This window comes from Astatotilapia calliptera, unplaced genomic scaffold (genome assembly GCF_900246225.1).
Source record: "Astatotilapia calliptera unplaced genomic scaffold, fAstCal1.2 U_scaffold_23, whole genome shotgun sequence".
NCBI classification, from domain to species: Eukaryota; Metazoa; Chordata; class Actinopteri; order Cichliformes; family Cichlidae; genus Astatotilapia; species Astatotilapia calliptera.
In genome coordinates this window covers 232236-255036 of record NW_020535760.1, presented here as the reverse complement: position 1 = coordinate 255036, position 22801 = coordinate 232236, and the positions used below count along the sequence as shown (strand labels likewise).

The following is a 22801-nucleotide window of genomic DNA, read 5'->3' as shown; positions in this document are numbered from 1 at the left end:
AATTGACTGTTATAAGATTTTTAAATAAACTAAAATATTTAATTTGATGAAACATTGAACATGCTTGGACCTTACCTCAGAGTTTCCAGTGTACAATGTGGACTTTGCAGTGCAGCCGACAGAAGTTTCACGCCTGAATCCTGTAGGTTGTTGTTGTTCAGATTTACCTCTTTCAGGCTCGAGGACTTGGAGCTGAGAACTGGGGACAAGGCTTCACAACTTCTTTCTGAGAGACAACAGCCACTCAGTCTAGAAATAAATAACATGGACAAAAAAATGCTGCGGTTAAAGTGTATTGATGGTGCCATAAAACGTTACTAGATTTGGCACTCTTGTATGTTCTTCTAGGATTGTCTGGTATTACTATGGACTTTTTTTAATCAAATCTAAAATATGCTAATTTACTCTGACTTAGAAATATTGAAAACTATTGAAATGAGTGCCTGTTATTAGATTATTTTTTTAAAATGCAGATATATCATTTGTGTCATGAAATGCTGTGTGGCAGGCAGGAGATGAGGACTCAAAGTGCAGGACTCACAGACTCAGGGGATGAACTGAAAATCACAGCTTTATTTGCTGGTCACAGAAAAACGAGAATACAAAGTAAACTAAGCTAAACTGGGAAACGATGAACTAAAACTCACAGGGAGATCCAGACAGCAAGAGGGACGATGCGACACTGACTCAGAGAAACACAGGGTTTAAATACACTGGGAAGTAACAAGGGGAATGAGACACAGAAGGAGAGCACAGCTGGGAGAAATCAGAACTGACGAGACAAGGGAGCAAAGTAGGATACACTCACATGAGACACAGACCTTCAAAGTAAAACAGGAATTAGCACAGACGCAAACTAGACTAGGGGAGACAGAGCAACTAAGAAATGCAGACAACACCAACAACAAAGAGACACAGAGGGCAGCTACTAAATACTCAGAGAACTAAACAGAATACAAGAAAACCAAACTAAGACACTATACTAAAGAATAAGCTGGGACAACAAAGAGAACTGAGAACATAATACAAAAAACTCAGAGGCACAAGAACCTCAAAACACTGGGTCACTGACCCAGGACCGTGACAATTTGATGAAAAAAAAAAATCCAATGGTCTGACCTCACAGTTTCCAGTTTACAATGTGGATGCTGCAGTGAAGCAGAAAGAAGCTTCAGTCCTGAATCCTGTAGGCTGTTGTAACTCAAGTCCAGCTCTTTAAGACTCGAGGACGGGGAGCTAAGAACTGAGGAAAGAGCTTCACAGCTTCTCTCTGAGAGGGAACACCTACTCAATCTATAAATAAAGAACAGACAAAAATGAAAACAAAAACACAATGACTGAAATTAGTATGCATTCATGGTGTGGAAAACACTAACTAGATGTGACATTTCCACTTAAATGTGAAAATTTAAATTGCCACCCAGACTGACAAACAACAAAAAAAAAAAAATCTGTTTTCAAAACCCAACACTTTTAATGGTGAACCTAAATATGAAAAATAAATAGCTGTGTGCTCATGGAAAAAAAAACAACAAAAAAACCCCCAAAAAACAATTAAACCTCTTAAGCCCCAACGCCCCCGATATGGGGGCAGGAACAGCCACATCAAGACAGATTATAGCAGGCCCGACTTTTTTGAGACATATTACACTCATTACGTGCTTGGTGTACAACTCAATGCTTAATTATGACAAAGAACTGGAAAACAATCTATTGAATTTTTTTTAGGTCCGTCAATTTTGATTGTACTACATTGACATTTCAGTATTTCCGAGATCTGATTTTTCCTAAAAGTGACACAAAGAACCCACAGAAATATCTTCTTTTGTCCCGAGCTGGCAGTTGGCAGGGGAGGTTGTCCATGAAGCCAATACATTGCTGTAGGTGCCTTAGGGTTTCAATCTTGATCAATGATATATTTCCAGGCAATGTGGTCTCTTGCCTTCACCTTTGCTTGCTCTAGAGTTAGATGTTGTTGTTTAAGATTGTCTTCAATTTGTTTGATCCAAGTGTTCTTGGGCGCATCACACTTGATTCTTCAGTTTGCGGGGTGCTGCTGCATCAAAAGCATTATGACAGGCGATGGTTGCTCATGCAGCAGATGTGGCCAAACCATTGCAGTCGTCGCTGATCAGCTCTTCCATTGAGGGCTGCTGGTGACATTGACTACGTATCACGCTGTTGCTGAGACAATCACTGAGGGACACTCGAAGAATCTGACACAAACAGCGCATTTTAGTGTCCTTAAGATTGTTCAGTTTGTGTTTGAGGAAAACCCAGGTCACCGACCCATAGAGAAGTATGGGCAATACCAGTGTACAGTACAGGTGGATTTTGGTGGTGAGGGTGACAATTCCCTTCTTCCAGATGCACCATCGGAGGGAGTTGAAAGCTGCCTCCGCTTGACCAATTCTTGAATGTATTTCTACTCATGATGCCACTTTCTTTTCAATCCCTGTCCCCTGTGCACATCAAACCCTTCACTTGACCAGCAAAGAAAGAAGATCTGATCACAGCATCTGCACCCATGTTGAAAGCTTGCTCTTCTCTGCTTGACTGCTCGCAATGCTTTTGTAGGGGTGACTGAATGGTTTTCATTAAGACCTTACCAGTGATGGTACCATGGAGTCAAGAAATGAGGCTGTCTCCTCCAGTTTTATTACTTCCGCCATGACTTGGTCCAGCCCAGGCGATTTCCCATTATTTAGTCCGTGGACTGGATGTTTAACTTCTTCAATTGTATGTTTGGTGTCTGACATTGGTGCAGGGGGGGGGGATTAATTTGGGAGGCACTGCAATTTGGCCTTGCAGCGTGTCATGATTGTAGAGGCCAGTAAAGAATTTCTTCCAATTCTTCAAGGTCCCATCAGCTTTCCTAATGTTTTCATTTGTGTACTTCAATTTGCCGCTTAGATGACACAATGTGCAGTAAATTTTGTGATAATCATGCCACTTCTAGGTCTCAAACACTCAAACCCTTCCTCCACGATAATGTAGAATTTCAGAGGGGTAAATTTGAGATGTGCTCCTCGTGGAGACTCTGTTGTTCCACTGGGCGACTTCATTGCTCATGTGGGCAATGACAGTAAGACCTGGAGAGGAGTGATTTGGAGGAACGGCCTCCCTGATCTGAATCCGAGTCGTGTTTTGTTATTGGACTACTGTGCAAACCACAGTTCGGCCATAACAAACACCATGTTCGAACACAAGAGTCTCCATAAGTGCACATGGCACCAGGATGCTCTAGGCTGCAGGTTGATGATTGATTTTGTAATTGTATAGCTTGACCTAGGGCCATATGTTCCAGACACTCGGGTAAGCTGTCAACTGATCACCACTTGGTGGTGAGTAAGTTCAGGTGGCGGGGGAGGATGCTGGATAGACGTGGCCACCTAAATGTATAGTGAGGGTGCACTGGTATCGCGTAGGAAAAGCCCCATTCTACAAGATCTTCAACGCACACCTCTGGCAGAGCTTCAACAGCATTCCGAGGAATAAGGAAGACATGTTCAGCACCTTTATTGCCGAAGCTACTGCAATGAGCTGGAGCCGCAAGGTGGTTGGCACCTGTCGTGGTGGTAACACCCGAACCAAATGGTGGACACCAGAGGTGAAGGGAGCCACCAGACTGAAGGAGTCCTATCGGGCTTGGTTAGCCTGTGGGGCTCTGGAGGCAGCTGATAGGTACTGACAGGACAAGAAGAACAGTGGCTAATAGGGCAGTGGCTAAAGTAAAACCTCAGGTGTGATCGATTGAGTGAACGCTGCCGTATCTGGATTCCGCTGCTGACTGATTTATTCTCCGCTGCTGACTGATTTATTCTCTTTTTATTTGTTGTAAGGTTATTGACGACAACTCTAATAAAGTATTTAAAGCATAATCCCATTTTGGGGTTTTTTGTGTCTGTCCTGTGTGGTTCTTTAGCCATAAAAATTGTTGTATGAAGGCCAACAAATATACCCAACCAGGGCTCTAGAGTGCGACCAATTTGGAATGCGACCAAACTTTTCAATGGTGCGATAAAAAAAAAAAAAAAATCCTAAATTGCACTGGATTGACCATCTGTATGAGTAAAAAAAAAAAGAAAAGTCTCCGTAAGTCTCCGGGTGGTCAACGACACATATTATGCCCCTATTGTGATCTATACCAATCAGAGATAGTCAGGGGCTTCCCCTAGTCTGCATGCCAAATATCCTTGGGCAAGATATTGCTCTCCGATGCATTCATCGGAGTATGAATGTGTGTGAATGTCAGTTGTGCTTGTGCGAATGGGTGTGAATGGGTGAATGCACAAGTTGTATAAAGCGCTTTGAGTGCTCAGAAGAGTGGAAAAGCTTGTCCAGGGTAATTTAAGTAAAAAAAAAAAAAAGACAGCGGCTGACAGCGCTGTAAACAACGGTAGACTGGTGGGTAACAAGCGAATAAGAACCAGTCCATTTACCACTTACCATAGTGAGCAGCCTAGGGCTGTCAGAAGTGGGTGTAGCTGTGGGTAATAAGAAAAGATGAAAAGAACTATTGACAATTGTTTTGTTAAGTTAACGCCTAGTCCATGTGAAATCCATAGCCAGTGCTTTGAGACTGAGCTATCAATCTCTGAATCCTGAAAAAGCACAGTGTATCCAGAAAACACATTATATGCTGCAATAAATGCACTGCCCAAGTGTCCGCTCTCCCCACTGCCTTTCAGCAGAAGGCAGCAGCAAACAGGTCGTCAGAGGAGGCCGATGTGATGATTAAGTTTAACATTGTCTACAATATTGTCAAAGAGTGACAAAGCACTTTAAGCACAATCAGTTTTTCAGTAACTTATATTTCTGGTAGAAATAAAGAACTTTGTGTTGACAAGATTGTTAGTTAATCATTTAACTATCAAATCAATATTGTCTGTATGGGCTGCAATTTCCCCCCCTTAAAAGTACAAATGTAAAACTGCGGTGTTAAGCAATGCGGTTGAAAAATGTGGGTGTGCCTAACTTTTGTGCTGGTGCGTCTAAGAAAAAAGTTAGGTGCACCAGTGCAACCATGGCAGAAAGTTAGTCTAGAGCCAACAGATTTACTTTACCAAGTGGATCATCACGGCCTTGCCGTATTGGTCCATTTGATCAGCCATGTAAATTACTATTAATTTATTTCATTTTATTTTATTTTCAGTTGTTGGATAGGAAAGGAAGTAAGAAAGCTAGGAAGGAAAAGAAAAACAGAGGGGAAGAAGGAGAGTGAGAAAGGGCACTTGAAAAGAAAAAACATCTCCTGCATCACCTGTTGAAAGAAGAAAAAATGTAAAAAACAAAACAAAAACAAACAAGAGAGCAACATAAGAAACACAACACCATTGCATTAATCTAGCTAAGTGTAAATAAACGTAAATACTAAATATTGAATGTTGTTGTACAGGATTAACAGCGCACAATGTGCTTTGAGGTAGCAGCCAAGAAAGGTCTAGTTTGTCACTATGAACAGTGAACACTCATGTGCACACCTTTATGGATCAGCGTGCATGTATTGAAAAGGTTTCTCCATATAAGAATCCACTAGAGCAGGCGTGGCAAAATCCAGTCCTTGAGGGCTTGTGTCCTGAAACTTTTAAATGTGACCCTGCTGCAACACACCTGAAGAAAATTAGTAGGTCATTAGAAAAACTCTATAGAACTTGACGGCATGCTGAGGTAACAACCCCTAAACCTTCTCAAATAAACTGAAGTAAAGTATTTGGAAAAAAATGTACTCCTAAAACTACATGCACCATGTTCATTCAGTCATGAGCTGCTGTAACATGAATCAAATGGCTGAATTGCCACCTCAGCATGCAGTCCAGTTCTATAGAATTTTGCTAATGACCTACTTATGTTATTCAGGCGTGTTGTAGCTGGGACAAATGGAAAAGTTTTCGGACACCGGCCCGCAAGGACTGGAGTTTGACACTTGTGTGCTGGATGGTGTGGGGAGCCATAACCCTTTCACCCATGTAATGAAGTAGGCATGGAGGGATCTAGGCCCCAGGAATTCAGAGGCCCCCGGAGTGTGAGAGCCCAAGGAGGACCATGGGCCGGGCATTGGTGCCACCCTCCTGGGAAGAACTGAGGAGAGCCCCAAAACAGGGGTCACCAAGTAGCCAGCGAGCAGAAGCCAGAGGGGGCTGTGGTGACGTGCCTGTGGGCTCTGCTGCCAGCCAGATTTGCCAGAGTGAACATCAGCCATCGGCAGAGAGTGTGGTGAGGGGAGACAAGCCTCCATAACTCGCAGGGCCAAAGATGTTCCCAGAGAGGCGGAATGTGAGACCCGACCTGAATTGTAGACACAAACTAACAGGCACACACAGACACAAACATGCATTCCCACTCTCATGCACACACATATACAAATACTCAGCAATCATCCAACATGAAGGCAGACCCGAATGGACACTGTACACACAATAACACTCCCCTAACATACTCTATACCCTGGGTCCAGGTACCATCGCCTACAGAGGGGCAAACCACACCTAGATCCCAGGAGATGTTACCCTTTCCCTTGGGGTGGAGACACGCAGACTGCACCCGGCTCCAAAGCAGTAGGGAGTGTGGCTTTTGTCCTGGACCAGCTCTTTATCCTCTCGAAGATATTTGACGGTGCATGGGAGTTTGCACAACCAGTTTAAATGTGTTTTGTGGACTTGGAGAAGGCTTTCAACCTCAGGGTGTCCAATTGTAGGTGCACGGAAGTATGGGGTGTCTGGCCCATTGTTATGGTCCATTCAATCCCTATACAACCACTGCAAGAGCTTGGCCCGCATAGCTGGCACTAAGTCAGTTTTTGATCCCGGTGGGTGATGGGGTCCAGCAGGGCTGCCCTTTGTCACCAATTCTGTTCGTAGTTTTTATGGACAGGATTTCTGGGAAAAGCCAAGTGGCGGAAGGCTAGTTCACTTAGTCTCAGAATCTCATCTCTGCTTTTCGCGGACGATGTGGTTCTGTTGGCTTTATCGGGTAGTGGCTATTAGCTCGCACTGGAATGGTTTGCAGCCGAGTGTGAAGAGGCGGGAATGAGGATCAGCACCTCCAAATCTAAGGCTGTCACGGCTGCCGAGGCGAGCCGTGTGGAGTTGGAAGAAGGACCCAAGATGCAGGCAGTGGATGAGATGCTGGTGAGGTTTATTTACAGAGGTGTAGTGGCAAACAAGCAGTGGGGCATAACAAATAACTGAAGACACCTAAACTGGGAGAACTAAAAAATAACAGACCTGGGAGCATACGACAACGGGATGAGAAGCAGAGAGACGCAGACGAGGAACAGGACACCGTGGACCACAGGGTAACACAGACTGACACGGCGTAATACAGACAAACCGGCATCAGGCAGGAGAACACACAGGGCTTAAATACACACACCAGTAATCAGGAGATGAGAGACAGGAGGGCAACACAGCTGGGAGGAATCGGAGCTGATGGGACAGGGGAAATGTAAACTGAACACACTCACGTCAGACAGAGACCTTCACAATAAAGCAGGAAACTCAAACATGGGGAACCAAACAAGACACAGAACTAAACAGACAGCTTCACAAACAAACGGGTTGACATCATAGACAGACAGAGACACAGACGCAGACTCAAAGGCAGACCGAATATAACACATAGAACTCAAACAATCATCATCATCATCTAGAAAATGATAACAAACTAAAAGCACTGGGTCACCGTCCCAGGACCATGACAAAGGCCATAGTTCTCAGTTGTAAAAGTGTGGATTTCCCACTCCAGGTCTGGGACAAGTTCCTGCCCCAATTGCAGAAGTTTCAGTATCTTGGGGTCTTGTACACAAGTGATGGGAGAAGAGAGCCGGAGATTAGCAGATGGATCGGTGGTGCAGCTACAGTGATGCGGACGCTGTACTGGTCTGTCATGGTGAAGAGAGAGCTGAGTGTAAAGGCGAAGCTCTCGATTTACCAGTCGATCTATATCCCTATCGTCACCTATGCTCGCGAGCTGTGGATAGTGACTGAAAGAAAAAGATTGCGGATACAAGCGGCTTCCTCCGAAGGGTGGCTGGCCTCTCCCTTAGAGATAGGGTGAGAAGTTCAGCTATCCAGGAGGGGCTCAGAGTAGAGCTGCTGCTCCTCCATTTAAAAAGGAGCCAGTTATGGTCTTCATGCCCCTCCACACCTCTCTCAGAGAGAGCATGAGAGAGGTGTGGAGGGGCATGAAGACCATCACTGGATTCAGGCCAACCAACAGCAGGGGAGCTGAGGGAGGTGAGAATAGAGCCAACGAGTTGAATCTGTTTTTCAATAGATTCGACACCACAGTGTCTGCTCCCACCCCCACAACCTCACCTGTAGTCAGCCTGGAATCCAGAGCCACACCACTTTGCCAGCCTCTCTCTTCACCACTTTGCCAGCCTCTCTCTTCACATGGCACTGTTGCCTCCTGTGAGATTCCTGACACCCCTCCCCCACCCATCACCTTCACTCAATACCAGGTTGAGATGCAAATGAGGAGACTTCACTCAGGCAAGTCTGCTGGACCAGACGGAGTGAGTCCCCTCGTCCTCAAGACCTGTGCCCCCCAGCTGTGTGGAGTCTTTGATAAACTGTTTATGCTGAGTCTGAGTCTGCAGAGGGTCCCAGTGATGTGGAAGACATCATGCCTCGTCCCTGTACCAAAGACGCCACGTCTCAGTGGCCCCCAGGATTACAGGCCCGTGGCACTGACCTCCCACATCATGAAGACCCTGGAAAGGCTCATCCTGGACCAGCTGCGACCCCTAGTAAGACCACATCTGGATTCCCTTCAGTTCGCTTATCAGCCTCGTCTCGGAACTGAGGATGCCATCATCTACCTGCTCAATCGTGTCTACACCCATCTGGACCAGCCGGCGAGCACTGTGAGGGTCATGTTTTTTGACTTTTCTAGTGCTTTCAATACCATCAGGCCGACCCTCCTGGGTGATAAGTTAGCAGCGATGCAGGTGGATGCTTCTCTGGTGTCCTAGATTGTTGATTACCTGACAGGAAGACCACAATATGTACGTCTCCCACAGTGTGTGTCTGACAAGGTGATCAGCAACACAGGGGCACCACAGGGGACTGTCCTCTCCCCCTTCCTCTTCACCCTCTATACCACAGACTTCAGCCACTGCACAGAGACCTGCCATCTTCAGAAGTTTTCTGATGACTCTGCGGTGGTTGGATGCATCAGCAGGGATGATGAGACAGAGTACCGGGCTGTGGTCGACTCCTTTGTCACGTGGTGTGAGCAGAATCATCTGCAGCTCAACGTGGCAAAGACCAAGGAACTGATCGTGGACTTCAGGAAGACCAGGAAACACTTGACCCCTGTTTCAATCCAGGGGGTCAGTGTTGACATTGTGGAGGACTATAAATACCTTGGAGTACACATTGACAATAAACTGGACTGGGCTAAAAACACCACAGCACTTTACAGGAAGGGCCAGAGTCGTCTCTATTTTTTGAGGCGACTGAGGTCCTTCAACATCTGCCAGAAAATGCTGAGGATTTTCTATGAGTCTGTTGTGGCCAGTGCGATCCTCTATGCTGTTGCATGCTGGGGGAGCAGGCTGAGGGTCGCAGATGCCAACAGACTTAATAAACTAATCCGTAAGGCCAGCAATGTTGTGGGGATGGAGCTGGACTCCCTCAACTTGGTGTCGGAGAGGCGGATGCTGTCCAAGATAAAGACAATGATGGATAACACCTCCCACCCACTCCATGACATGCTGGTCAGTCACAGGAGCACGTTCAGTGAGAGACTGAGATTACCAAAAAGCACCACTGAACGACACAGGAAATCATTCCTGCCTGTGGCCATCTCCCTGTACAACGCATCCACTTAACACACTGTTTGCTGCTACAACTACACGTTTCTTTTCCAGCTATTTATTTATGAGTGACTTATGTATGTATATATATATGTATATATTGTACTATTCTTAGTTAGCGTATTGTCTGTCTTGTCTTAATGTTGGTTTATAATGGAGCACTGTAACAAAAAATAATTTCCCCCAAGGATCAATAAAGTATTCTGATTCTGATTCTGATTAATGTACTTTGGGCATCAGACAAGGATGCCTCCTGGGCAAGGTGTTGAAAGTTTGTTGCTTTATAAGAAAGCCCTCCGCAAAACCAGAAAGTCTTACTATTCATCACTCATTGAAGAAAATAAGAATAACCCTAGGTTTCTCTTCAGCAGTGTAGCCAGGCTGACAAAAATTCAGAGCACTGTTGACTAAAAATTTCTTTAACCTTAACTAATAATGACTTCAGGAACTACTTACTTTAATGGTTAAACATTTTAACCTTTAGAGAAAAAAAATCTCCCATAATCATCGCACGGATGTAATATTACCTACAGCTATTTTAAGTAGATTGATTTTGCTTTAGAGACTTTTTCTCCAATTGTTCTTTCTGAGTAAACTTTAGTAATTACTTCCTGTAAACCATCATTTTGTCTTTTAGACCACATTCCCACAAGACTGCTAAAAGAAGTCCTGCCATCAATTAATGCTTCAATCATAGCCCTCTGGGGTTAAGGGTATAAATGGCCATTGTTGGCTACTTTTAATATAACCTTTTTGTTTCATCTTTAAAAACTGGTATCTTGCTTTGTTTGTTATCACTCTTTTCAGCACAACTTTGAATATCTGAAATTGTAGTTATTTTTTTTTTCATTTTGACATACTGTATTAGCAAAACTGATCTAAATTCAGACAAAATACCTAAAATTTTAGTAGAAAAATAGTTAAAACCACAAATATGTTTACCCAGTCACTTTCATAACTTGAAATTGAAAAAAAAAAAACCCATCTCCATAGAGACTGTGTCAGCTGCCAAACAGACAAAAACAAACTAGAAACCAACAACAAACCACTTAAACATGAAAAAATAACAAAGAAAGAACAATACAGTATCCACATCTGAACCAAAGAGTAAAAAAGTGAAACGTGTATTATTAAATATTAGGTCCCGCTTGTTAGGTTTAATGTATGTGTTGTAGGTTGCCATTTAAAAAGCTACACAATGCCATTTAGAAAGCTAGAATGCTTCTGTTTGCTATCTAGGTAACCTACGCATATGACTACGTGCACGACATTGATAAGGGAAACAAGCAGCATTGAGAAGAACAGATTCTACCGACAACAATCTGGGAGAGCTGCACTCCCATCATGTAACCACACACATTATATAACCATGCTTGCACAGCCCAATCACACTTGCACGGCACAATCACACTTTGTAACCAGTTATAGTAAATTCTCATAGGTAATACAGCAACAAGCTTTATGAATATTCATGTGTGTAACAAATAAGAACAACCTGCAGGGGGAAAGCAAGTTGAAGTGGGTTGGAGACAACTGCTTCCCTCTCGCGAGTGAGAACTTGAGCACTGTGTGACCTCGTTCCTGAGTGAGTTTCTGTTTATCCAGCACTATCAGGGGTAAAACTATGACACTAATTGGTCCTTCGAGCCGGATTCGGGATCTTGGTTTGTCGGGGAGGAGAACAACGGGCCGAAGCCTGACGTCAGCCAGGACTCCCAGAGTACCTTTCGAGAGACCCAGGACGCAAGATTCGTTGCTGGGCCGGCTGCATAGCGTCTGCCTTCCCCTCAACGGCCACAGATCCACGAATCCGAGGCAGAACTCACATGGGAACGACTTCATGTAAGTACAAAGGGGACGGCCCTGTAAACCGTGTTCCGTATATGAAGAGTAGTTTGGTACCACTGAGTCTTTCTATGGAAGCCCCGGTCCAGGACCGTGTAGCCCGGTGTTAGAGAGGCCATATGGCTGTCGTCAAAGACGACTAGAAGTCTTTCAAGAAAAACCCACAATCGAGAATCATGTGGCCTGGTGCGTGGGGCACCGTGTGGCCATCGTAGCCCGGTGTTAGGGACGCCATGTGGCTGACAACAACGAAAAGTGAAATAGAAGTGCACTGGTGTGTGTGTGTGGGTGTGTGTGTGTGTGTGTGTGTGTGTGTGTGTGTGTGTGAGTGTGTGAGTGAGTGAGTGAGTGAGTGCAGAGCAGAGCAGAGCAGAGCAGACAAAAAAGTGTTGGTGAAAAATTAGAGATCAAAGCAGAGATCACAGAAACCGGATTGTATTATCAGCCGACTGAAGTTTAAAAAGGGTTGGAAACAGACCTGACTGAATAAATATAAATACAAGAGGAATAAAGTAAAATAAACAAAAGGCTAAATTAAATTAGAGCTTATCTGTAATGTATTCAAACTGATAATAGCAAGGATAACAAACTGTAAACTGGTATTTAAAATGAAACATAGTTGGGATGAGGACCATGCCCAGAATGAATAGAATGAACGAAAGCAGATAATTCACACAAACATATATTAAATGAAATAAAGAGATGCATAAAGTATATTAAGGTTGTGTCATCGTTCAGCCAAGGAAAGTGTTTGAAAAGGAAAATGTCTCCAGCTTGGAAAAGGGTGAAACTGCAGATCACCCACAGCCCTTGGTGGATACAAATTAAATACAAATAAAATATTGTAATATACTATTGCTGTTATATAAAAAGATAACAGCATTAATAATGACATAATATTAATATGACGAGGCACCTTAGTCAGTTATAATGTGAGGTGGATAACTGCTAAAAGTAGTCAGCATCAAGCTTGAGGTTGCTCAAATTCAGTACAATGAAATATAAAATGAAGACAACAAAGAAAATATCCAAACTAATTAAGTGCATAGAGGCACTTGACCTGCTTGAAAACCTGTCATCCTAGATGAGACATTGTTTAGATGTAGAGAGTGGCAGTTTTTGGGAAGGAGAGGTAAGTGACGGAAGTGACGGACAAGGTAAGCGACTCATGTTGTAACTGACGTCAGACGCCGGAGATTTTGCCGCAAAAATTAAAGTGAATGGTAGTTTACATTTGAACAAATTCCTTTAAGCTTCAGTATTACAAAATACACTTATCAATTGTCTTATAACTAACAACATTTGTCTAAATCATCTCCAACACCCTGGAGAACAACGGGGAGAGTTTAGACGCTCTCCAAGATTACATTGATCAGTGCTTCCAGGATCTCGTGATGAAGAAGGCCCAGAATGCAGATTCCCCCGGCAAACATCACCAGCCGGCAAAGATATTGCCGACATACTGGAGTCAATCAACAAGCGATTGTCCAGTTTCGATGTAAGGCTGTCCTTGGTGGAGATTCTTCACCGGGAATTTAAATCCTTGCGAGAATCCCTGGAGTTCAGCCAGCAGCAGGTGGAAACGCTCGCTGCTGAAAATGGAGTCGGTGAAATGTCTCACAGACAATGTTACCCAGCTAAATAGAGAAAATAAAAAAATAGAAGAGACAGTCATTGATCTACAAGCTCGTGGCATGTGTGATAATCTTGTATTTTCTGGTATTCCAGAAGCCGCTGGAGAAGACGCGGAGACCACAGTGAAAAGCTTCATCAAAACCCACCTGAAGCTGCCGGAGGACACGGTGAAGAACATCGCCTTCGATAGAGTGCATCGCATCGGCCCCATGCGGGCTGCGGCCGGGAGACCATGTCCTACTGTGGCCAAATTCAGCCACTTCAAACAAAAGGAACAGGTGAAAAGTCGCGGCAGGGAATTAAAAGGAACGGACTTCAGCGTGAACGACCAGTTCCCCAAAGAGATCCTGGAACGACGCAGGGTCCTCTTCCCAATCCGACGCGGCTTCATCCAGAAGGGCTCCCACACTGTCATCGCTGTGGACCGGCTGTACGTGGACGGACAGCTCCACCACGACCCCAACATCACTCCGTGGCTGTATTAAGTTCACACCAGATAAGAATCCGCTACACCTTTTCCCTATCCACTCACACTAACTTGCATTAACATCTGTTTAACTTACCGGTATCAAATCACATCTTAAGTGTGATATGATAGCATAATTAACACCGTCACTCTCCGTCAGTGGTTTGATTGGAATGTTTCCGGTTTTTTTTTCCTTCTCGTTTTTTTTCTCTTTTCCCCCCCTCTTGTTTTTATGCTGCCCACCCTTGTCCTTGGTTTCTTTCTTTATTTCTTTCACTGCTTCGATCACCTGCTTCCACTCTCATCCACAAACAACATCCTTTATTTCGACACATACACGATCACGCACAGTCATGCGCTCAACGGCAGCACATTTACATCAGTCAGACTGTTGGGTCTAAACTCAGACCCCGCTGTATCTAAGACTTATTCCCATGAAAGAAAAGCAAGGCAACAACGTTCGATTTCTTGCGCAAGGGAGGCCTCTCGTCTGTGACCAGCACGTTGAAATGACCACACTGGTGGCCTCCTCTCGCTGCCTTTTATTGACAAACTTCAAACAATAGTTTACAAAACACCTCCCCTTGCAACCCCCCTTTGGCTACAAAGACAAGGCACTGTATGTAAATGTATACACTGAGTGTGTGTGTGTGTGTGAGAATGTGTGTGTGTGTGTGTGTGTGTGTGTGTGTGTGTGTGTGTGTGTGTGTGTGTGTGTGTGTGTGTGTTATGTGAGAATGTGTGTGTGTGTGTGTGTGTGTGTGTGTGTGTGTTTGTTGGTCAAAGGGTCATAAAACCTAAAAGCAGGAACAACATCCTTGGTCATAAAGAGGGTAGTCTTCCCCCACACCCAATGTATGGTTTACCAAAGATAACACAGTGAAACCATACAAAGGGTAGGAAGCTCTACCAAACATCAAACAGATCTTCAAGTTAGGATGTATCTACAATAAAACCTCCCCCAGCACAGAGTGGCTGGAGAGGTGGTCAGGATCAAAGGAATGGCTTTGATCCTACTGCTTAAACTAAGACTATACAAATTTAAGAAACACAATGGCGACATTCAACAATTAGACTTAACACAGACAGTGCACACAGTGTATAGGATACACACACTTAAGCCAAGCGTAATAATATTAGTAAATATGCATACACATAGTCAGACTCAAGGAGCATCTTGCCACACATTTTTTCTCTCTCTCTTTCTCTTTATTTATGAACAAGTGATGCATTCTCTCCACCTGTCTAAGCGACACACACAGCATACACCCCTAGTTATACACAGACATCTATGGGCGCACTAAGGTTTTCTTACATGGAATGTAAACGGAGCTGACTCCAGAGAAAAGAGGTTAAAAATATTTAACCAACTCAAAAAACTACAGGCAGATGTTGTTCTTTTTACAAGAGACCCACAGACCTCTTAGAGGTTCGAATGAACTTAAAACACCTGAGTTTCCTAATGTGTTCTCAGCTTGTTATAATTCTAGACAAAGGGGAGTAGCAATTTTAATACATAAAAATATTAATTTCACAGTACACTATACAGTTATAGATCCAGAGGGCAGATTCTTAATCATTAAACTATCTATACGTAATAAAAAGCTATGTATTGTAAGTGTATATGGTCCAAATGTTGATGATCCCTCATTCTTTCACGGTTTTTTCAGTGCACTCTCTGAACACTTAGATGGCACACTTGTTCTTGGAGGCGATCTCAACCTTGGACTAAATGAAGGAATGGATAGGCTCAACACAGCAGGAACTCAGCGTAATTGGCAGTCCACAAATATAATCAAACAGTATATGAGCGACTTTGGTCTTTGCGATGCATGGTGCTCCCTTCACCTCAACAGTAAGGAATATACTTTTTTCTCACATGTTCATCACTCCTACTCTCGTCTGGATTATTTTTTTGGTCAGCAGCTCACTGCTGAATGACATTTCAGACACTGAGATTCACCCTATAGCTGTCAGCGATCATGCTCCTGTATCTTTAACACGAATGCACAATAATAATAGTACGGCAAGTAAAACCTGGAGATTTAATACATCACTGCTTAAAGATGAAGACTTTATTAAATATTTTCAAAAAGAATGAACTTTATATTTAGATTATAATAAAGCTCCCGGAACTTCAGCATCTGTTCTATGGGAAGCAGGGAAAGCTGTGATGAGAGGTAAAATAATTTCTTTCTCATCATAGAAAGAAAAGAAGAAAACAAAAATATTCAGGAATTAGAAAAAAACATCAAATCACTAGAAGAAGCCTACGTTTCCCACCAAGATCAACAAATGTTAAACAAAATACGCAAAATGAAACAAGAATTAAATGAGATAATTGATTAAAAAAAACAAAATTCTTAGTACAAAGACTACGCTTACAAAATTATGAACATGGTAATAAATCCAGTCAATTTCTAGCAAACCAGCTAAAAATAAATAACTTGCATCAAATATGAATTCTGCAAACATTAATCTCCCGCTAAAATCAGGCAAAGACCCTGTATATCCCTCAAGCTATCATCTAATATGCCTTCTAAATGTACACCTTAAAATTATCTGCAAAGCTCTCTCAAAGAGATTTGAGAAAATAACCCCCCTCTTAATTCATCCTAAAAGGTAGGCACCAATCAACAAATACACGTAAATTACTTAATTTGATAGACTACTCATACAGTAAAAACCAATATTTTCTTTAGATGCAGAAACAGCATTTGACAGAGTTAACTGGGAATTTCTATTTGCAACTTTACAGAAATTTGGTTTTTGAACCTCTTTCATTAACTGGTTAAAAATATTATACAATTCGCCAACAGCTTGTGTCAAAACAAATGACCAAACATCCTCCAGCTTCTGTCTCCTGAGGGGCACCAGGCAAGGATGCCCACTTTCCCCTTCACTGTTTGCAATTTTTATTGAACCACTAGCAGCAGCAGCAATTACACGGAATTCAGTAATTAAGGGCATAAAATGCAAGAACGTGGAACATAAAATCAGGCTTTATGTGTTACTTTTTCTCCAAAATTCACAAACAAATATCTCTGGGGTGATTGAGTTGATAAACTCTTTTGCAAGAATATCAGATTACTCAATTAACTGGTCAAAAATCTACAGTCCTTCCGATTAATTGCTCCTTTGCTCCCTTCTACACCACTGCAATCGCGAAATATAAAATATTTACAGTGGGACAAAAAAGTATTTAGTCAGCCACCGATTGTGCAAGTTCCCCCACTTAAAATGATGACAGAGGTCAGTAATTTGCACCAGAGGTACACTTCAACTGTGAGAGACAGAATGTGAAAAAAAAATCCATGAATTCACATGGTAGGATTTGTAAAGAATTTATTCGTAAATTAGGGTGGAAAATAAGTATTTGGTCACCTCAAACATGCAAAATCTCTGGCTCTCACAGACCTGTAACGTCTTCTGTAAGACGCTCTTCTGTCCCCCACTCGTTACCTGTATGAATGGCACCTGTTTGAACTCATCATCTGTATAAAAGACACCTGTCCACAGCCTCAAACAGTCAGACTCCAAACTCCGCCATGGCCAAGACCAAAGAGCTTTCGAAGGACACCAGGAAAGTATTGTAGACCTGCACCAGACTGTGAAGAGTGAATCTACAATAGGCAAGCAACTTGGTGTGAAAAAATCAACTGTGGGAGCAATCATCAGAAAATGGAAGGCATACAAGTCCACTGATAATCTCCCACGATCTGGGGCTCCACACAAGATCTCATCCCGTGGGGTCAAAATGATCATGAGAACGGTGAGCAAAGATCCCAGAACCACACGGGGGGACCTGGTGAATGACCTGCAGAGAGCTGGGACCAAAGTAACAAAGGTCACCATCAGTAACACACTACAACGGCAGGGAATCAAATCCCGCAGTGCCAGACGTGTTCCGCTGCTGAAGCCAGTGCATGTCCAGGCCCGTCTGAAGTTTGCCAGAGAGCACATGGATGATACAGCAGAGGATTGGGAGAATGTCATGTGGTCAGATGAAACCAAAGTAGAACTTTTTGGTATAAACTCAACTCGTCGTGTTTGGAGGACGAAGAATACTGAGTTGCATCCCAAGAACACCATACCTACTGTGAAGCATGGGGGTGGAAACATCATGCTATGGTGCAGTTTTTCTGCCAAGGGGACAGGACAACTGATCCGTGTTAAGGACAGAATGAATGGGGCCATGTATCGTGAGATTTTGAGCCAAAACCTCCTTCCATCAGTGAGAACTTTGAAGATGAAACGAGGCTGGGTCTTCCAACATGACAATGATCCAAAACACCCCGCCCGGGCAACAAAGGAATGTCTCCATAAGAAGCATTTGAAAGTCCTGGAAAGTCTCCAGACATCAACCCCATAGAAAATCTGTGGCGGGAGTTGAAAGTCCGTGTTGCTCGGCGACAGCCCCAAAACATCACTGCTCTCGAGAAGATCTGCATGGAGGAATGGGCCAAAATACCAGCTACTGTGTGTGCAAACCTGGTAAAGACCTATAGTAAACGTTTGACCTCTGTTATTGCAAAGAAAGGTTATGTTACAAAGTATTGAGTTGTATTTTTGTTATTGACCAAATACTTATTTTCCACCCTGATTTACGAATTAATTCTTTACAAATCCTACCATGTGAATTCATGGATTTTTTTTTCACATTCTGTCTCTCACAGTTGAAGTGTACCTCTGGTGCAAATTACTGACCTCTGTCATCATTTTAGGTGGGGGAACTTGCACAATCGGTGGCTGACTAAATACTTTTTTGCCCCACTGTAGGTATTAATGTTTCTCCCAAGCTTCCAGATCTAACTACATTAAACCATATCCCACTTTTAAAGAAAGTAGAAGGCGATCTGAATAGATGGAAATGTCTACCCATATCACTCATGGGAAGGGTTGCCGCTATAAAAAATGATGGTCTTACCAAAAATAAATTATTTATTCTAAATGATCCCAACTAAACCTCCACATGATTGGTTCAGATCTCTAGATTCATATATGTCCAAATTCCTTTGGAAAAATAAACCCCCACGTATAAGCTTAAAAACACTACAAAAGACCAAGGATAAAGGAGGATTAGAACTACCTAACTTTCAGCACTACTTCTTAGCCAACAGGCTCCAATTTATCTTAGGATGGCTAAAACATACCCTCTTAGATGAACCTTGGCTAGATGTACAACAAGCACTTTGCAATAATCTAGAGATTTCAGATCTAGCATTTATCAGCTCAAAAATCCAACGACATGAATGCTTCAAAAGCATCAACATCAGCTCTCCTCTGACAGCATGGTGGGAGTTCTAAAAGTGACGGAGTCTTCATTAATCCCATGCAAACGTACACCTATCTGGAACAACCCTGACATATTACGAAACAATAATATGATAAACTTTTCAGATTGGAGTGGTAAAAGAATCAAATATTTAGAACATATATTAGAAAGAACAGAATTTATTACATTTGACAGACTAGTTACACAATATGGGATCAACAAGAAAAGATTTTTAGAATATCAACAAATTAAATCCATAGTAAAAAAGAAATTTAAACCGGGTCATGTTGAACTACAAACACCACCAAGTGTGGTACAGATTCTTACTCTTAAAACCCCAAAATTACTTTCCAAAATATACAGAATGCTTTCTAAAACAGATGAATCAATATCACTTCCTATTGCAAAATGGGAAGCGGATTTATCAGTTAACTTAGACCTAAACTTCTGGTCTCAGATATGCTTAAAAACCTTTCATTTAATTAGAAATCCCAGTCTTCAATTAATTCAATACTACATAGAGTACACTATACAGGTCATCCGATGTTCAAGATGGGCTTTAAGTCTACCAACAGCTGCTCACACTGCCAAACCAATTCACCGAAAAATTATATTCATGCTCTTTGGTTCTGTCCACCAGTGCAGAAGTTTTGGCGCGAGATATGTGAAGACTTATCAAAGTGTCTGAAATGTAACATTCCAACTTCCCCCTTAGTGTGTTTGTTGGGCAGCTTAGATAATGTCACTACAGAAAAGGATATAGCCCATATGGTTTTCACTGCCCTATGCATAGCCAAGAAAACAGTCCTCATGAACTGGAAAAATAAAGATAATCTTAATTCTAACCAATATAGAAATTATCTATTATTAGATTACATTAGTCTTGATACAGCCTCTGCCACCACATCAGATCAATTGCTCTGGGCTCCTTTGATCAGCTCCATCACCTAGTGGGGGTGGGGGGGTCATAGTTTGGTCCTACCTTTGCTGTTGTGATTGTTGTGGGGGTAGGGACAGGCTTTGGGCGTCGTGGGATTCCCCGAGAGCATCTTCCTTGGAGGGCTCAACCCAGGGTAGCGGTCATGGCCTATTAAAGGCTCTGTTGGCTCTTAGGTGACGGTTTCCTCGTGGCTGTGTGCAGCGGGGCTACGTGAGGGTCTGTGCTGACGGATGTGGGTTACTGACCTGGTAGCCTGGCTGCCCCTGGGTGTGTCCGGGTCAGGTGTGGGGTTCTGGGGGTGCTTCGTCTCTGGGCTGGGGCCCTGGCTGGGCCTTGGGGGATTGGGTCCTGGTTGGTGTGTTGCCGGGGTTGTGGGTGGGTGGGTGTATGGGGGCCCAACCCAGGCGCAAGGTGCCGCCAGTGCATTGAGCCACCTGGGGGGCTCTTCAACTGGTGGGGGAGGTTGTTACATCTTGCAGGAGGTCTCCTCTCTTCAGGAACTCACTCTGCAGGAGGGGGAGATATAGGAGAGGTGGAGGAAGATTTCAGCCTGGGCGTCTATTGTCTTGTGTAGTCTGGAAGATGAGTGGATGACGGGGTGGGAGCAGTTTTCTCTGTGATGGGGGTCGGGTGGGCTGACCCGGGCTCTGTGGGGCCAGGCGGCGCTGCTGAACTGGGCCCCGGTCCGGATGGGCCTGGGCCCCCCTTTCCCTGGCAGGTTGCAGAGTATGGGGGTGCCTAATGGGTTAAGCGGGGGAGCTGGCCCCAGGGAGGGGGTCACTTGCCCCTCCCTTCCTTCCCTCCCCATCTCCAGCTGCCTCCCTCTTCCCGCTCCACCACAATCACCCACACATGCAGGGTCTTGGGGTAAAGGTGTATCACCAAGGTGCAGGGGAGGCATCCCCCCCCCCTCTGTCCCCTTCTGGCTGCCTGTGCCTCAATTTTATCCCACAACTTAGACATTCACATTACACACACTCTTATAACACATACATATAGGATCTTGGGGGTGGGCACGCTACACGGACTCCAAAAGACCATGAGGGTGTACAACCTCACCCCTGGCGACCTCTCTATTTTAAATACATGTAGACATTGAGGGCTATTAGGAGGGGCTATGCGCTTACCTGCTGCTCTCTGGCAGGTAGCTCCATGCCCTCCTGGGTTTTAAATGCATCTTAGAACACACATGCATCAACACTACATATGAGTGGACGGTGGGAAGTTTGGAGTCTTCACACACCCCTGTTTTCTGCGGCCTGTTGGAGCGAGGGGGGGGGGGGGGGCTGGGAGGAGGAGTTGGCCGTCCGATTGGGGTCTGGAATGTGGGGCCTCCCTGCTGCTGCTGAGCCGGGGCAGTCTGCTTCTCTCCACCCCAGGGAAAAGTGTAACACTACCTGGGTCTGGGTGCAGTTTCCCCCTCCGGGGGCAAGGGTACCTAGACTTGGGGCTTAGAGTACGATTGGGGAGTGTGATTATGTGTACAATGTCTCTTTATGTCTTTCTCCACGTTGGGTGAGTGTTGAGTAATTGCATATGAGAGCATGACGGTGGGAATGGATGTTTGTATCTGTGTGTGCCTGTATGTCAGTGTCCATATGTCAGGTTGGGTATCAGGGACATCTCAAGATATGGAGGCCTATCTCCCCCCACCACTTCCCCTGCCAATGGCAGACACCCTCAGACATCGGTGCATTGGTGGTTCTTTGTGTTTGGGGATGGGCGTCCGGGTACCCACCAGCTCACTCCTTGGTGGCTGCTTGTCGGGGCCTGGAGCCCTGGGCTCGCTCGGGCCACTTCGGGGGTGGGGTGCCCTCGGCCTCTCGGCCTGGGGCTCGGTCACTCTGGCACAGCTGGCTGCCGGCGGAGCTCATGGACACTTCACTGCAACCCCCCGGCTTCTGCTCCGCGGCTTCTGAGTGACCCCTAATCTGTTGCTCTCATCAGCTCTTTCTGGGATAGTGGCGCGGCTGCCCCTCTGTTGGTCTTCCTTGGTCTCTTGTGTTCTGGGGGCCTCTGGATGTCTGGAGTTTGATCTCCTCCATACCTGCTTCATGCCCTGGAGGATGGGGCTGTGGCTCCCCACACCCTCTAGCAGATCATTACACAAAGGAACCTTTTAAATACAAGCGCGCTCATGCTCACAAGTGTACAGACAGGTGCTCACACACACAAACTACACCCTCTTTGGCTCCTTCAATCAGGTTTGCCCTGCTCAATACTCGCTCAATCACAAACAAATCGTTTATTTTAAACGATCTATTTATAAAGGAATCTCTCAACTTCATGTGTTTAACTGAGACGTCGCAACAAAACATGGATTATATACATCTGAAGGAAATTTGTTCGACTGCCTGCTCCATCATCGGAACTCCACATCTTTCGGGACATGCCGGAGGTCTCGCTGTTGTGCACCAGGACAGATTCACATGCAGACTGATGAACTCGGATTCTTTTACCTCATTTGAACTTCAGATGATCAAGGTCGGCTCTTTGCACACCTTTTATTGTATTTTAATCTACCAACCTCCTGGCTCTGCCGGAGTCTTTTTATCTGAATTTAACGACCTCCTATCATCCATTATTAAATTAGAGAAGGTGGTAATGTTGGGAGATTTTAACCTTCATATTGATGATGCATCCTGTAATATGGCTGTTGACTTCATGACTATCACAGAGTCTTTTAATTTTATGCAGCATGTTTCTGGCCCTACACATGTAAAGGGTCACACATTGGACGTTGTTTTCTCCTTGGGTTTAAATATAAATGACATTCGTGTGGAAAATGTCCGTGTGAGTGACCATAGCTGCATATAT

The 22801-nt window shown here is 44.2% G+C and overlaps 1 protein-coding gene across 1 annotated transcript in view; it reads right to left on the bottom strand.

Moving 5' to 3' along the window:
* Nucleotides 1-22801, bottom strand: part of LOC113017856 (NACHT, LRR and PYD domains-containing protein 12-like) — a 100561-nt gene that overhangs the window by 9748 nt on the left and 68012 nt on the right. Inside the window, exons 10-11 of the mRNA XM_026160960.1 lie at nucleotides 1120-1293; nucleotides 76-249 (exon numbers count right to left, since the gene is read on the bottom strand). Coding sequence (XP_026016745.1) covers nucleotides 76-249; nucleotides 1120-1293 — 348 coding nt within the window. The remainder of the gene's footprint in view (nucleotides 1-75; nucleotides 250-1119; nucleotides 1294-22801) is intronic.